The 17,061-nt window shown below is 40.9% G+C and overlaps 2 protein-coding genes across 5 annotated transcripts in view; both read left to right on the top strand.

The window, feature by feature from the left end:
* The first annotated feature begins 808 nt into the window (after positions 1 to 808).
* On the top strand, positions 809 to 2,303 carry lrrc18b (leucine rich repeat containing 18b). The gene is made up of 2 exons (XM_029528228.1): positions 809 to 1,066; positions 1,887 to 2,303. Exons 1-2 carry the CDS (start codon positions 809 to 811, stop codon positions 2,301 to 2,303), a joined length of 675 nt encoding a protein of 224 aa, XP_029384088.1.
* Positions 2,304 to 11,221: 8,918 nt separating this feature from the next.
* arhgap22b (Rho GTPase activating protein 22b) overlaps positions 11,222 to 17,061 on the top strand; it is a 31,144-nt gene continuing 25,304 nt past the window's right edge. For 3 of the 4 annotated variants that reach the window (XM_029528214.1, XM_029528216.1, XM_029528215.1), the window contains exon 1: positions 11,312 to 11,354. In XM_029528214.1, the coding sequence (XP_029384074.1) occupies positions 11,312 to 11,354 (43 nt within the window). Of the gene's footprint in view, positions 11,355 to 17,061 lie in introns of all 4 variants that reach the window. The other variant, XM_029528217.1, reaches the window with a different exon arrangement.

Below are 17,061 nucleotides of genomic sequence, written 5' to 3'. Positions count from 1 at the left end.
TCTTCTTGAGCATCTCTGAAATTCTTTCCGCTGTAACACAGACTTGTATATGAAAGCAGTATGACTTATACAACTTCCTCCTTTAACAGTCGTCACAACACTGTGCCTCATGAGGAAAACCGCTTCCTCCGCAACCTTAAAAATCCAGTGAGCAACTTTCGCATTCCTTTTTTTTTAGAAGTGATCCTAGAAACTGTTCCTGCAAAGTTTCCACACTGGCCTGGTGAATTCTCAGACCAGACAACAGTTGCCCGGAAACAGGTGAAAACAAATGCCATTTCTATTCAAGTGAGTCCAGACCAAAACTGCAAGTTTACAGATAGATAGGTAGATACTGGACGTCATGAAAAGTCTTTTTTCCTTGTATTTTTATTTTCATTTCCAATCTTCTACGCTGGGAATCCTGATGTAGAGCTCTTTGTCTTGGTATTCAGTGCACTGGTTTAAAGATAAATGCTGGTAAGAATAATTGCTTCTTTATAGCAAAAGAAAAAAGTTTGATTTACCACCGTTTTGTTCTAACACAGCGCTAAATACTAAGTGGACATTATTATTATTATTATTATTATTATTATACTTAACTAAAGCTCCTCTCACGAGTTTGCTTTGTCATGGAACAACTAATGATAATGTTACACATATTTTATGTGGGGAGAAAGCTAAAACTCCACTTGGTCTTCTGTTACAGCTGCTGGCCTGTTAGGAAACGTAATCCTACAGACTAGTCCGACTGTCAACTCCTCTGTCAGTGAGCACTGTTAACTACAGCCCAGTCACCGTCCGACGCCGCCTGTCTCCCAGCAGCAGCATGGCCAAGGGAAGGAAAAGCAGATCCCCTAAAGGGAAGACAGTCACCTTGAAAATGGCTCAGAACTGCACGAAGATGACACTGGATGGTAAACGACGTCTGGACCTCAGTTTCAAGGAGCTCGCCACGGTGCCAAAGTGCATTCAGAAGCTGTGCAGCGTTGATGAACTGGACCTGAGCAGGAACCTGATCCGAGAGATCCCAAATTTTATTGAAAATTTCGCCAACATCACTGTTTTGGATCTGCATAGTAACTATGTGAGTAAGACAGGAAGCTGAATCAGTTCTGATCTAAAGGGTCTTTGCAGCTATTTTACACTCAGTGGCCTGTTTCTTGTCATGAGGAGGACAACCACATCTGCTGTTGAATGTCTTCTAGGGCTCTCAAGAACCTTCGTAAAGTCCAAGATAACAACCAATATAAGGTTTTCAGGGTCACTTCAACGTGTGTGGTCTAGAAGTTTACAACTAAAAGCCTCCACTGACTTTTAGGCAGTGAGTCTGGAGGATGTGAAGTTCCAGGGCAAAGAATATTATAATTAGCATTTTGGGAAGTGTGGTACAGCACCATCTACTGTTTTTTTAAGCTCAAAATAATAATAATAATAAAATAAAAATAAGATAATACAAATAATCACAATATTTCACAATGTAAGGAGAAGTAACAGTTTGTAATACGAGGCCATAAATATTAATGGAAGAGAGTATATCATTAAAACATGTAGTCAGCATTTTCAGAAGACAAAACATTAAAAATAATTTTAAAAATAAATTTAAAGGCGGGCGTAGCCTTACAGGATCTGATAACGGTCAAGTAAGAGGTCCAGATCGTTGGGGCGAGCCTCATTTGGTCACCAGAGGTCACAGAGTCTCTGTTTAGTTTGACGTGGATTTTTAAATAATGGATGAGTTTCTGGCTGGATGCCATTGTATTGGATTCAGAAGAGTTACAAAAAGAGTTTCATGTGTAAATCTGCATTTCACCAAACCAAAGAGCATTTGGGAAGAAAGAAAAAAAAAACAAAACAGGAAATGCTTTTGTTGTGTTTTACAGAATGTGTCCCTGTTTGTGTTGTAGTTGGAAGGGATCCCTGTGACTATTGGCCGTCTCCACAACCTGCAGGTTTTGAACTTGTGCAACAACCGCCTGACCAGCCTCCCCAGCGAGCTGGGCCTGCTGAAGAAACTCCACACCCTCAATCTGGGCCTCAACCAGCTGGAGTCCCTGCCCGGCTCCATCGGAGCCTTGAAGGAGCTCCGCCACATCGGCCTCTCTGACAACCTATTCACCCGCGTCCCCGCCTGCCTCTCCAGGATGAACAAACTGGAGAAGGTGAACCTGGACAGGAACCCCATCAGCGAGTCAACACCCAGCTGCGAGTCAGTAATGACAACAAAGAGGCTTTACCTGGTCACAGAGAACTGCCTGTGTGAGGACTGCCTGAGTAGGTGTCGAACTGAGAGGAAGAAGATGGATGATGTGGCGGAAAACTAGTTGACTTAGAGGGCCAACCGATGTAGAGATTCAACTTTTTAAAAACAAACGTTCATAGGAGGCATAGATGAGATTTTAAATGATTTAATGATTTTCATTTCATTTGACCTAAAAACTCATTGAGTTAACTTACACTACAGCGCCATCTGTTGGTTTAACAAAGACAGCAAGGATCAGTTTGAGCTTACAGTGTCGTGGAGTGTACTGTAAAAAATGTGTTTTTACTAAATTTTTTTAATGCCTTAACTCGTATTCAAACCAAACGTCAGACAGTCTTCTTATCTTATTCAATTGTTATTATTATTATTCACTTTTAGTATAATTTGCGAAATCAAAAAGTAAAAGAAAAATCTCTAACTTTCCAATGGGAGTCTCTAGTTTCAAGTCTTTATTCAATACAACATTAATTTCCAATTTTTCTCCAGATATGGTTAAAAATAAGAAAGAAAAACATGGTTTCAGTTTACAAACCGGCACACCTTACAGTTTTGGTTCATTCTCACTGCTCTCAAGCTGTTATCAATTCGTTCTTTTCAGTGAAAAAACTCTAAAAGCTCAACAAGTGCCCAGCTCCACCTGCCAAGTTCCAACCAGCTCCTATAAAACCTAAATAACTCAGCTGTCAGTTTAGAAAATCTTGCTTGCCATGAGCAGAAAGGCTTCTATTCCTTTTCATTTATGACCAGGTCGATATCAATTCTTTTTAACTTCACTGTCTTCTGCTTTGGTATGTGCACACAAACAGTCAACAGGATCTGAAGCACAGAATGTCAGAAAAAACAGAGGTCTGCGTCGCTCACTTTTTACCACTTCACTGAGCTGAGGAGTGCTGAGTGGACCAGATTAAGATCCGAGCAGATAGAATCATCAAGAGGAAAGCTGCCGGGTATTGACTCAGCCATATTGCGAGCGTGAGCGTAGACAACAGAGAGCAGAAGCCTGCAGAAGGTCACAGTGTGCTCCTCCTTAAAGAAATCCACTTTAGAGTTGGGATTATGATGGATGTGACAAGTCAACTGTGCTGCTGAAAATAAGATGTCACAGTATTTTGCTGCATCCACTATTTTATTTACACCAGTGCAGCATCAGCTGTTGGATTTGTCCGTCCCAATTCGGGTCTCCGGATTAAAACCCTATTGTAGCCCACCTCTACCTGCTTTTATCGGGCCTGAGCTCTTTGATTCATCTATTCAAATTCACAGATCAGTTAAGGTTGTCTCTGGTTTTTTTTTCCTACTATTCACTTTTAAGTATATAGTCAGAATTAAAGGTTTTTATGTTTTATTTATTGAATCCTTGTACCATATCTACACAAATAAACATTTAAACTTAAACTTAACATGTTGTAAAAAAAATAAAATAAAATAAAAGAAAATGTGCCACCTCCTAGACTAAGTAGCAACCAAAAAAGTGGAATCGATATTATTATTAATATTGTTCCTACTATTCAAAGGGTTAACTTAAGTCTCTTTTTAATCATTTAAAATTTGTGTCCTTATTGATTACACAGTAGTGTTTTAATATTGTATGAATCAATAGTTTATAGATTTTATTTAATTTAATTATATTATATCATTTATGTATTCAATTATCCTTTATTTTTATATAACTATTATGCCATGTTATATTGATTTATTTATATTCACTATTATTTAAACTACTACAGTCCCGCATTTAACAAAATAAATGAAATCCACATTTTTCGGCAGTTTCAAGCGGTTTTCATTCAATCAAAGTAAAGCAATCAAAAGTGAAAGCCATGAAATGTGCTAGTGGTGCCTCTCTGTTGGTAATCATAGCTTGGTTTATTCTGTGGTCTTATTTAAATAGCACCTGAAGCTAGCTGTAGGTCCGTCACAGCTGAACAGTCTGCTGCCTTTTACCCAACACTCCTTCACACATGGGCGCCATCCGAGCTATTGAAAATCAATTCACACACACGCGCACACGTATAGATGTGATGTCTTTTTATATTGTCCTGCTTTTTGCCTTAGCTATTCATTCCTCCAGTCTCTACACCCCTACCACCCCTGCTGTCTCTCTCGGCCCATCAATCACCCAAGCACACAGCGGAAGGCAGAGTGAATGAATCAGAGGTGCTGCAGCGGGCAAAGCACTGTGGCCACAAAGAGAGTTTAATTCATTTTGATTGTGTGGCCTCAGCTCCGTTATTGACTGAGATAGAGAGCATTTGGACTTTGTTACATTATAAGAAATGAAACCAGGAGCTCAAAAACTCATAGTGGACTTGATGGACAGAACGTCCATCAAGTTAACACTTATATTATTTATATTGTGTGCATCAAAAGGTCCAGTTGTATCATTTCTGCCATTGCCAAATCTATTTAAGATATCTGTGTGCCCAGATTAGGTGAATAGCTTTGCAAATGAAAACACAAATTGATGTTAGCATTGCACAGCTTAGACTAAAATGTCCCTACTTGTCACTTAATTTATTAGCTCTGGAAACATTTTCCTCGTGAGTTTATTGTCTCATTCTCTAGTTTGAAGTCTTCTTCAATACAACATGATTTTTTGGGTGATGATAGAGGAAAATAAAGCAGGGGATGCATTAGGGCGTTTCTGCCATGTAATTGCCAGACAAAACACATCTGAATACAGAGCAGGTCAGGTCCAGCCCGCAATCCTCCTTAGATCCACCTTCTCTTCTCAAATATGTGTCTTCTGTTTAAAACAAAATCAAACTGGCGAAATTACAAACTGGGGCTTCAGTTTGGCTTCAAAGCAGCTCTTCTCCTGGGTGACGTCATGCTGGGCTGCTACAAAGGGTTTCATCAGTTCACAGTCACGCAAGCAGTGCTGATTTCATGGCTAGTCTCCCTCGAAGGTGGCATTGAGCTGATATGCAGAATGTCAGTGAGGTAACAAAGACCCTTACAGGTTGAAAGGTTTCTGGTGCTGGTTAACATCTCTGTTTACATCTGTCGGTCACATCAGTGTCCCCAGTGTTGGTTAAGGTTACTGAGAAAATGTTTTGTGGACAAAATTAAGGTTGAATTGCGTGAGAGCTCGCAGTGTTATGCAACAGTTCTGCAGACCTGCATCATTGCAAAGGTGCTGTTGGGTGAATGATGCATCCGGCTTTACTGCCGCTGGCCCAGCAAGGCTTCCATCAAAACCTCCACAGGTCTCTTGCAGGATATTGTGAGAGTGGCTCACCACCTGCTGAAGTAGACGTTGGGTGATGCAGCAGGAAATTAAATATTAAAGTAAATCTACAAAAGAATGATGTCTGACAGAGTGGCCCAACATTGGGTGCTTTTGTGGTGTTTTCCTTGTGAATGTTTGAAGGGGCAGCAAGGCGGCATAGTGGTTATAGTGCTGTTGCCTCACAGCAAAAACCTTGTCAGTTCAATTCCCAGGCTTGGGGTCTTTGTGTGTGGAGTTTGCATGTTCTCCCCGTGCCTGCGTGGGTTTCCTCTAATGTTTGGGTCTGAGTGTGAGTGGTTGTTGGTCTCTGTCTGTCTCTGTGTGTTGGCCCTGTGATGGAATGGTGACCTGTCCAGGGTGAACCCCTTCGCCCAGTGTGAGCTGGGTTTGGCTCCAGCATCCCTATGACCTAGAAATGGATGAGCAGTAGAAGATGAATGAATGAATGAATGAATGTTTGACAAGTTTGTTAAACGTAACATCATGATTGTCTGTTCTTGTATCTTAAATAAGTCAGATCACATGAATTCAGGAAACCGCGTGTGTGTGTACACCATCAGACGTGTGAGACAGGCGTCTGAAAGACACGGCTGAAATGCTTTTTCTGTGGACATGCTGTAAGCTTCCTGACAATGACTCAACTAATTTCATTACATTTTCAGAGTGGCTTGTCCCCTGGAAAAAAAAAAAGAAAGGCCTCCGTGCAGCCTCTGTAATCTGACAAGAGATTCAGACAAAGAGACAGAAATAGGGTGAGACCGGCAGACGGCTGCCATCCATATTGCATACGCCTCAGTCCTGTCTGCTCCTCACATAACCATTAGTGGATGACATCATGGCCCCGTGCTAATTGTCAGTGACAGAGTGGTGAAGGCGGGTAATGGGGGTAGCGAGGGGATTAGAGGGGGGAAAGGCAGAGGCAGACGGACAGACAGAACTCAAGGGAAAACACCTGTCTGCTGCCTGTCTCCTCAGTCCGTCACTCCACTGACCAAACACCAATTTAATTCTATTTCTCCTAATTAGAGAACGGCAGCTTCAGTCACTGGACTGTTACTTGTTGGAATTACAGAGTTTTAATGAGCAAAACGTGTAAATGATTTTAACCTCACAGCAGTCTTTTATCTTATTAGCCACACTACAATTAAAATGCAATTACGTAATCTCCCTCCACCCTTGTCCTGCTTACACAGCGCTATTTTGTCGCTGCAACTGGGACTGTTTATCTAAATTAACAGAATTTAAATTGTCAGCACTGATACATTGCAAATATTTTTTGATGTCCTGTTGTAAATGTATCAAAACATTACCAAGGGTAGATAAAAATGTCTGCCAGATTTCATATAACTATTCAAAAATATCTTTGCTTTAAAATAATAAATATAAAATGCTCTAACTGTTATTTTATGGTTATCTGCTATAATGTTCAAATCAGCATAAAATCATTCATCATCACATAATTATTATCACAATAATGTCACTATGTATTGGTATAACATTATGGAAAGATATAGCTTATCCATGTTAAATTTAAAATCTGATTACAATGAAATTACCTTGGGAGACAGAGTTAATGTCAGTTCAACCCGTCACTCCTGCTGACTGGTTCATGTGTTCCATCACAGTCGGTCGCTGGTGATCAATAAATAATGCTAAGTCAACAGTCACACTTTCAGCAGCCCTCCATGGGTCTCTTTTAGCGGAGCCCATCCCTAACCAATATGAAATTTTAATCGTCCTTGCTATCAAATTTTAAAATAATCTTTTTAACGCTGCGGATTCTTAGGACTTGTTTGCATTCTGAGCACGGTTCCTCCTCAGTGACCTTTGACCTCAGTGGTGACACAAGAAAGAAAAACACAAACAGAAATAAGAGAAATAGGATTGAATTCATTTTACACATAAATGTTACATACTGTATTTTTCCACATTCAGAGCTTTGTTGATCTGAACAGCAAAACAGCCACGATGTGGTGACCTGCACTTTAGTTATTTGACTGAAGAAAACACGTCAGCAACCCTGGACCCCCGTCAGAGCATAGTTCACGTGTGTTTGACCTTGTAAAACAAGTGACATGTGAAGCTTGATGACGCAGCAATACTCAGAGGGCTGGCTGGCAGGGTTAGCTTGTTAGCTAGCTGGACCATAGATGAGAGTCCTGATTTACACCAAAGTGGTGCAACCAGACTATGGGATGTTTATGCATCGTTCATTCTGTCAGTTGAACATAGTTTGAAGTCACAGGTGAATTTACTTCAAATGAACAGTTTGTTGATTATTCGTAAAGCAAGATGTTATGGGTATTTATTGATGTGCTATGAATTATACATGATAAATTATTTATAAATTATACATTATGAATGGCTTATTAAATCAAAACTGTTGTTTCCAGATTTTTGACAGAACCTTGAAGGGACTTGGAAGTTTACCAGGCTCAGATGCAATTTAGAAATTGCAGACACTTATTCTGTACTTTGTTTGATTTTAATAGTTTCTCAAGATAATATCTCCATCCGAGATCCATCTCCAAGATCTTGTGTGAGATAACAACTTGTGGACACAATGATCCACTTATGGAGATGAAAACTATGTGCAAACTAATATCTAACAGTAGGATAGTAACTTCTGCACACACGATGGCAACTTCTGTGAACTAAACAACCTTGCATGAACAAGGTTTCAACTTGGGAGAGCTAGAATAAAAAGGTTGTGCAAACAAGATAACAAATAGCGCAAAATATAACATCCTGTACAAGATCATTTAACCATTAGAGAATAAACTTTGAAGTTAATACAAGATTTTCTTTTTAAATATTACAGTGTCTGGTGGCTCCAGACAAAAGCAATTTTGTGAGATCTAAGAATTCAACAACCAAAAGTAGAAGCCAAAAGCCAAAAGCAGATTTCTCAAACATAAATTACAAACCTCAGTCACAGTACTCCACCCAGCAGAGACTTACTCTGATACGAGCTGTCCACTCTGCATCAAGTTGGAGGGAACAGCTTGACAATGAAGCAAGCTCTGAAATAGACATGGAAGCTTGTGTATACAAGAGTTATGGTGTGAGTGAAGTGTATACAGAGACCAACCCCATGTTTATGGCTAAACAAAACAGGAAAGCTATGGTTGAGTGCTGCTGTGGTGGTTTGCGACGCTGCCATTCGTCTTGGTGTGTGGCTTCCAGAGTCCACCCTGTGAGTCCACGTCCCCTCCTTTTCTCACCTTCCTGCCTCTTTTTCTTTACTTCAACACACCACTCAGTAACAACAGGACAAAATGATGATGACTGGGTGATGCTTTTGGAGCGAACACCCAGAGCCACGCCCAACACGGTGTGGTCACATCACTTTCACCCAACCTCAGGCTTAAGCCAAACACTGGCACTGAATGCTTTTTTATTGCTGTCTCATTTTGGCTTCTTGCTGTGTTTTTGTAGCCTGTGTGTGTGTGTGTGTGTGTGTGTGTGTCACTCCTCCCTCGCCCTCTTTCATCGTGGTCAGCATCTCCCACCTCTTTCAGCTCATTTGACCCCAATCTCTGTTTCTGTCAGCCTCATATTGGCTCCATTTTGACTGGTTCTGCGTGCATTAGATCTATCTGTTGCTTGCTGCTTTGTGTGGATGCATTTGTACGTTAGGTAAGGACACACACACACACACACACACACCCTTTCTGCTCTGTAATAAGAGCAGCTGTGGTTGATGTGAGGCCAGCTCTGATTCAATTGCAGTGCAGGACTTAAGGCTATTATCCTCTGCACTGGAGGAGGAGGAAGCCCAGCACAGCTGCTGCAGCAACGTCAGGTCTGATGGTGAGGGAGACAAGAGACACATTCAGACTTTAGATGGGTCAATTATTATTATTGTTTTGGCTGAAGAAAATTATTTCAAAGTTTAAGTGTCTCATACACATTTGTGAAAATTCCAGTTTTTCAGATTGTTTTTGCTTCGCCCCATTTTGCTGAATAAAAGCTGCCGCGTGTTAAAGTTATCACACATTTCCCCAACACGCCCATCACAATTACATCGACAGCAGACAAGCCTACATTTCAGCCAGATAGTTGTGAGTTTTATTGTTGTTGTTTCTGCCTGAGCAGTGCGGTGTCTTCCTGGCAGATCGGAAGCTACAGATAGTCGATATTGGAAAGTGGGCCAGCTTGTCAGTATCCTGATTATCGTCAGCAGAAGATAAAGACGAGCGTTAGCACTGATGCCGTTTTCTGCTCCTGGCCGCGGTGCGAAGGAAAGAAACCAGGTTTGATGCTGAAGTTTCTTCTAGACAGGTTGAATCAATATCACCATGACTGTGCCTTGAAATACACCCCCTCCGGTGCTTACCACTTAACTGTTAACTTGTCTCTGTCACGAATGTTAAGGCTAGCTAATGTTAGCTAACACTAGCAGCACGGCACCTGTTAGCAGTGGGAGTAGCCTTCGTCTGTCAAAAGGTAATCCAATGCTAACGTGGGCTAACATTATTAATTAGTGATGATATAAAATTATAATATGTGCTTGTTTTTGTTTTTCTATGAATGAGGGTGAGCGAAGGTTTTTTTTTTTGTTTTTTTTTGCAGGCTGTCAACTATTTCAAATCTTCCTCAAATCTTCCACAATTAAAAGATGATTAATGTTATCTAGCTGTTTAGCATGTGGTGCGCATAGCACTAACATTTGATGTGTTTGACCCACAAAAAGTTTGTGGCTTTTGAGAATAATAGCCAAATTCACTGGTATCAAAGGTTGAAACTGTGCTGATGAAAACTGGTCTAGAATGTTTGCTTTTGTTGTTGTCTGCTGATTTTCTCTGCTAAAGCTGGAACATGTTCAAACAACAAGTTACAATCGCTTCTCCAAAGTGCATTGGTTTCGTTTTGCTCTTTGCTATAAATTTCTCCTACCACCGGAGCGAGACTCCTACGTACTGCCTTGTATCACCACTGTAGATCAAAGTGACAGGACTTTTTTTTTTTTTTACATGTGGAATTGTTTTTTGTTTTGTTTTGGGTTTTGTTTTTTTTCCACCCATGGTCTTTGAGTATCTGAGCCACTGGAATGTCTCAAGGACGTAATTCAGACCTAGAAGCTGGGGATTTCCCACATCAGATTTTGAAATAAAGGCAACATTATTCCTGCAAAAACCAAAAGGGACTGAGACTAAAGAAAATGTCCAAGTGCAAAGAAAAGAGATCGACCATTGGTAGCGCAAGATAGAGAAATAAATAGAGTAAGGTAGAGGAAAATGAAGGGGAAAAAGGAAGTGGGGTGGGGGAAATGAGTGATTAAAGAAAGGAGGCGGAGACAAGCTGAGGAGCTCTACAGCTTAATTAGGTGCAGAAGGAGGAGGCACCTGCCAGATGAACACCCCCCTCCTCTTATTCCTTTTCACTCCCCCACTCACACGGAAATCTTTCTGAAAAAGCAGTCCTTCAAAAATAAATAAATAAGAACAGTTGTAATCAAGCATCTGTTAGTTGGTCACATCTGTATTCTGCTGGAGAAAGACCTTCCCCAAAAGCCTCCTCCTCTATTTACCCCAGGCACACGCACCACCATGAATAATGTAACAGGGAGGGGTGCAGGCCGCTGAGCGTGTGTGCACAGAGAGAGAGAGAGAAAAAAAAAAGAGAGGTAGGTCCTCCTCTGTTTCCTTCACCACCCCCTTCTTTTTCCACTCTCCTCCCCTCCCCTGTTCACCCAACCCCCTAGCTGCCGGCCGCACTGCAGAAGGTCAGAGAGAGAAGAGGAAGAGGAGAGAGGCAAAGGCGCAGAGAGAGAGACAGGGGTGGGGTGCTTGGATGTACATGAACATGCCGACAGGAGAGCGTGTGGACGAGCGATGACAGCAATGCTGAGCCCAAAGATCAGACAGACCAGGAGAGGTAGGACTTGGTTTTCTTGCACCGCCTTTACATCTACAGCTGTGCTAGCTGTCAGTTCATCCATAACTCTGTAGAGACACATAATGTCATATCTAAGAGGGCTCAGATCAGAAAATATAATTGAAACACTTGCTGGATAGTGAACTGCACTTTTGCAATATTTTTACTATATAATATTTTTTTATAAGTGCTTTTTATCAATTTTTGATAAGACAGATAAATAGATATAGACTTTTTCTCCACTTTATCCTTTATATGTATTTCTGAATGAAGTGGTTGGTCTGTGCTGATGCGAGGAACATCTCACTCACATTAGCATTTGACTACAGCTGGCTGGAGCTCCCGGTGTGAATTATATTAAGAGAAGCGAGCAGCATCTCCAGTTTCATCATTGCAACGCTCACCACTAACAGGCTGATATCAGCTGCTACTACTGCCACTATGCCCGTGTGTGTGTTCACACTCATCCACAATGTGTGTGTGTGTGTGTGTGTGTGTGTGTGTGTGTGTGTGTGTGTGTGTGTGTGTGTGTGTGTGGATGGCTGTATTAATATGTCCATATGTGAAAAGCGTGTGTATCTTTCCTTCTTTTCGTAGCACTAATCCCCCTGGCTGCAATTATACACTGTAGCTGGATCTGATTAAAATGAAATGAATAGTTCCTGAGAATGGGAGAGAGGATGTGTAAATCCTTTCTTTGGAACATATTGAAATTGGTAGCAAAGTGGATTAACTCTGTATTTGCATATATTAAGAGAATAGAACAGATTCAGCAGACTAATATTTGTGCATTGCACTCAATTGATCACAATCATGGTGCATAAAATCATTTCCAGAAACACAGTGGCCTAGCATTAGCAGCATCAAGATCCAATTTAAGCTCATTAAATGAGAAAGAAGGTCTCATGAGGTTTTACAGAAGGCCCAAATATATGTAACAAAATGCAGCTGTCATGTTGAAATGTAGGAGGTGGGGAATTCGCTCATCTTATATATCTGTCAAAGAAAGTGGAAATGAAAAAGATTAAAATGAATCCACGATCCTGCGTGAGAATCATTCTCTGCATACCTTCTGCAAATTAGCGCTTGGCTGCTGACAGCATCACATTTGTTGCTTGAAGCCCATGAATAAACGGGTATGTGACAGATGTGGTCGTGCAGTGCACAGTCAGTCAGGGTCAGACCAGGTCATGAGAGCGACAGGACAACAACCACAACGCACTCTGGGGGGATGAAAGTCCCTCTAATGATTAAACTGGAATTGAGTACAATCAAAGTATAAATTATTAACAAAAAAGTCATTGACTTTTTTTATTGATCTTTCGTGGCTATAGCATTCATAATGCTAGAAGGGCAGTTGACAAGCTAACTAGCCTAATTGTAGTGGACAGAAGCTCTGATTTGTTTTCATTTGGAAGGTCAGTACCAAGCTAACTGGCAAAAACTGTGCTGTAGATAAGGTGATCTGTACAAATGCGGAAGGTTAGCTTGTTTTTTCTTTATCAGTCTGTTAGTTCTAAATATTAATTAAACAACAATATCTGTTAAATTAAAAAAAACATCTCTACTGTGTTTCAGTGACTGTTTTGAACATGGCAGGGCTCTTTCTCCATTTTTCTATGGGTGGCATCGGGGATCTAGTAGCAGCTTTAATTGCCTTCATGTCAGCCGCTTCATTCTCTTGCTGTCTTTCTGATCTGCGTTACCATGGTTTTATGATCAAAGTCCTGCATGTAGCAACACCCTGACATTCAGCCTTTTTGTGGCATATGATTGAACACCCTCACGCTTGGATACAAGAAGGACAAGAGCATAGCTTTAGAACAAATGGCACGCACACCCTAACGCACTCTGGTAATGTGCATGTGGAGATGCCAACATGTGCAGAAATGCACAGATATGCACACACCCGCTGCTGCAGATCAGATCCACTCCACTGCAGCATTCATGTACAGGCTGTATCTTATTGGCCACACCTCCAACCTGTCAAGAAGGGCTGCCATAGACACACACCCACACGCGTACACACACACACACACATTACTGTTAACACATTAATCATGATAGGGTAACTGGAAGTTACGCCCTGATGCACCTGTAACTCTCCACAAACCATAAATCACTACACAACAACCAAATTAATGAAATTGAATTCCTCCAACATGTATGTGTGTGTGTGTGTGTGTGTGTGTGTGTGTGTGTGTGTGTGTGTGTGTGTGTGTGTGTGTGTGTGTGTGTGTGTGTGTGTGTGTGTGTGTGTGTGTGTGTGTGTGTGTGTGTGTGTGTGTGTGTGTGTGTGTGTGTGTGTGAGAGAGAGAGATACAGCCATCAGTGTTGTATTGTGTAGCTGCTGTGGAATACCCTCCTTGCCATGCTAATGGATGGGCTCCTCTTTGATGAGCATAAGAGTCATAAATCCATTTCCTGCTAATGATAAATATACAGCTCCAAACTACATTAAGTGACATCACAGCAGCCTAGAGTGTTTGTAGGTGTGTGTTTTCAAACAGAGTATCAAGTGTCCCTTCATGTGTCCTAGCATATGTGTTTTGATTTTGGTCTGCAGACAACCATTTGTTCACATTACTCACATGCCTCCATGTGACACTGGTGAATCCAAAGCGCCTGTGTTCTTTTAGACTAGACGTTACCCTCCAAGATATAATTGGGTAAAATGGCAAAAAATGCTGCATCCCCACCTAATACAGCCTCTTAAAGGGTTAGTTTACATAAATAACTAAACCGTTTATACCCTAGTTCTATCTATGCTGATGGTGTGTACAGGCTTTGATATTTCTCTTTGGGATTTCATCCTTTGCCTCGCACAGTGGAAGTGAATTCATTTCAACAGCAGTACCTGTTTCTCATGCACAAAGTCCCAGGAAATTACATTAAATTTGATTCATCTACATGTACACCTAGGAGGAAATAGCTTGCCCTTTGTGCCCAATGTGCATGCTTTCAATTTGGCAGACAGAAAGTAGGAAAACTATAAATAGCCTGATTTAAATTCACTTTAATAAACACATAAATGCTAATTCAACTTTACTGCAGATAATAATAACTTTTTATATATAATGACAAAGTCACAAAATGCGTAATAAAAAAAAGTAAAACCAGTTTAAAGAAAGGTCTGATCCTTTTTTCAGTCAAATCAAAAGAATTATTCATATTACTGACGCCTGGCTCGCACATCCATCTGAAAACAAGGTCTCTGATGTGGAGAAGCTTATATTTCAGCAGGAGGTCCAGTGCATCACAGCTAATTAACTACACCAACCGTGATGTTGCTAATAATTAAGAAGTTCATGATAGAATTTTTCTCTTTTTATCTGTTGGTTTAAGATTTTATGAAACGCCGTTATTATACACCCCCCCGCCGACACACAGACTCAGTCATGGTATAATGCATGAACCTTGCCGTTTGAGCAGGTCCTTTAGGTATTCCTGGATATTCATGTTCAGAATTATTCATCTGTGATCCTAACGTGACACATGGACCAGCTTGCATACATTATCATGGGGCTATGTCAAAATAAACACGTGGGCGCACTGCACATCTGCACACAAGCCTATTATTGGACCCAGTCCCCTTTTAACATCTAGCTACTGTAAATGGATGAGCCACAATTATGCTCTCTATCACAGAGGATTGCTGTGATTAGGCACGAGGGGCACATTTACAGTCAAACAGCCTCTTTTCAGCGTTGCAGCTGGGAGTTGTAGAAGTGACCACAGAGCAGCTCCACCCAAGCCAAGGAAGGTCTGAATCACTCTGAGCAGAAGGTCCAAACTGGCATAGTGGGTAGTCGTGCTTGGCCAACACACACACATAGATACACACGCACGTATTCACACACTCAAAAATCAGTTGTGACTCAGGCGTGAATCATCGACCAGTGCATGTTCCACTCCGCCGGTGATCCAGGCAGCTGATGCTTCCAACTGTGGTGCTTTTTTTTATGCTAATGTGACAGCCCGGACAGATAGAAAGATGTGAGGGAAAATCAGATGGGTGAAGGAGGACAGGAAAGGTGAATGGCACCTTTAGCAGAACAGAAAGACGACAGCACCAAGAAGCTGAAAAGATGTGATGTTTCTATTTCCACACAGTCTCGACTGCCCACTCAGTGTTATCGTGATTCCACACAAAAGTACAATCATAACTGTCCTCTGAGAAAAAAGAAAGAAAAAAAAAAACACTGTTGTTACCACTTCAACAAGAAGATGTAAACAATACAAGATGAAGTAGCCCAGATAAGTCAAATCATTTTTTTTTTTTTTTACAGAGCCAGTTCACAACAGAAGTTTCGACCTTCTGTTTACCGTTTTTACAGAGAGCCCACACTTCTCACCAAGAGCCAGCACTTGGAGAAGGCAGTAAGAGAAAACTTCCTTTTAGGAGGCTGACATTTCGAGCAGAACCAGGATCAGGGTGGGCAGCCACCTTGGCCATCTAGTTTTAGAACCAGATAGAGAGGGAGACAGTGGGAGTGACAGTGAATAAGCAAGGAATAAAGAGATCAAGAATTGATCTGCAATAACAACAGTCTTGATGATAACTGTGATACTATAGCTCAGCAGTCCCTAACCTTTTTTGCACCATGGTATGGCTTCATATAAAGCAATATTTTCATGGACTGGCATAGAAACAAAAACAAAGTGTATAAAAATACAACTCAGCATTAAGCTGAATGTATGAAGGGTGACCAAACCGCTGATAAAGCATATGTCTCCATGTGTCGAAACACTTGAAAGGCTTAATTTCCTCATTTGCTGGCCTCTCGCCTCATGCAGAGCGGGGTCGGTGCCTGAGAATCACTTGTAGCGATAAATCTGTATTTTAATTCTGACTCCTGATATAGCTTTTTAAATTCAGCTTTCTTTTTCTTGGAAGTGGTTGGCTCTTCCTTTTCTGTCTCCTCATTGGGCCTTCCTCTTTTCCAAAAAAGCTCTCCAAAGACGTTAATTTATATTTATCTTTGCAAGCTTGTGGGCTTAATATTTGATGTACCATGTCACGTGACTGAGATGAGCATCTTGACGTGTCCAGAGGCACAGACAGTTTTGTCTGGTCATTTTTTCAAAATAAAACATCTTTCAGACTATGGTAATCAATAAAATATTTTTTTATCCAGTCTTTTTGTTCGGAACCAAATGGTCTGTGAGTCATTTGGACCACTGCTGTAGCTAATATCAGTATCGTAAAATGATTGTTCATGCAAAGCTTTAATTAATTTAACTTAACTTCTTTGCTTTGCTTTGTGTATTACGTCACGAGTTTCAATTTAGTTCAAAGGATGTATGTATGAAGACTTTTCATAGAAAGTCAGAGGTATATAGACATAAATCACAGATTTTCATTCATTGGTTTTTTAAGGAAAACCACAAAGGCAAAAATTGCGTATTTATATAAAGTATATATATTGTTTTTTTTTATGTGCCTAAATGCTTTAATGCTTTAATTTGGTGCCAGTGGTGAGGACAATATTCTTTTGAGTCTGCCTGCTTGTGTGCTTTTGCTCTCAGTAATGACAGAGAGATTTGATTCAATGGGACCAGCAGTGCTGAACATCAGGGAGAGATGAATTAGAGCGAGGCAAAGTGAAAGAAACAGAGGGAGACAAGGCCAGGGAGTGAAAATACAGAACTGGAAAATTTGCTGGTATTAGCACATGACGGACAAATGAGACCTGGGGAGGTGAAG

This window comes from Echeneis naucrates, chromosome 19 (assembly GCF_900963305.1).
Source record: "Echeneis naucrates chromosome 19, fEcheNa1.1, whole genome shotgun sequence".
Taxonomy (NCBI): Eukaryota; Metazoa; Chordata; class Actinopteri; order Carangiformes; family Echeneidae; genus Echeneis; species Echeneis naucrates.
The sequence above is the reverse complement of the archived record's forward strand: the minus strand, read 5'-3'. Positions and strand labels throughout refer to the sequence as shown.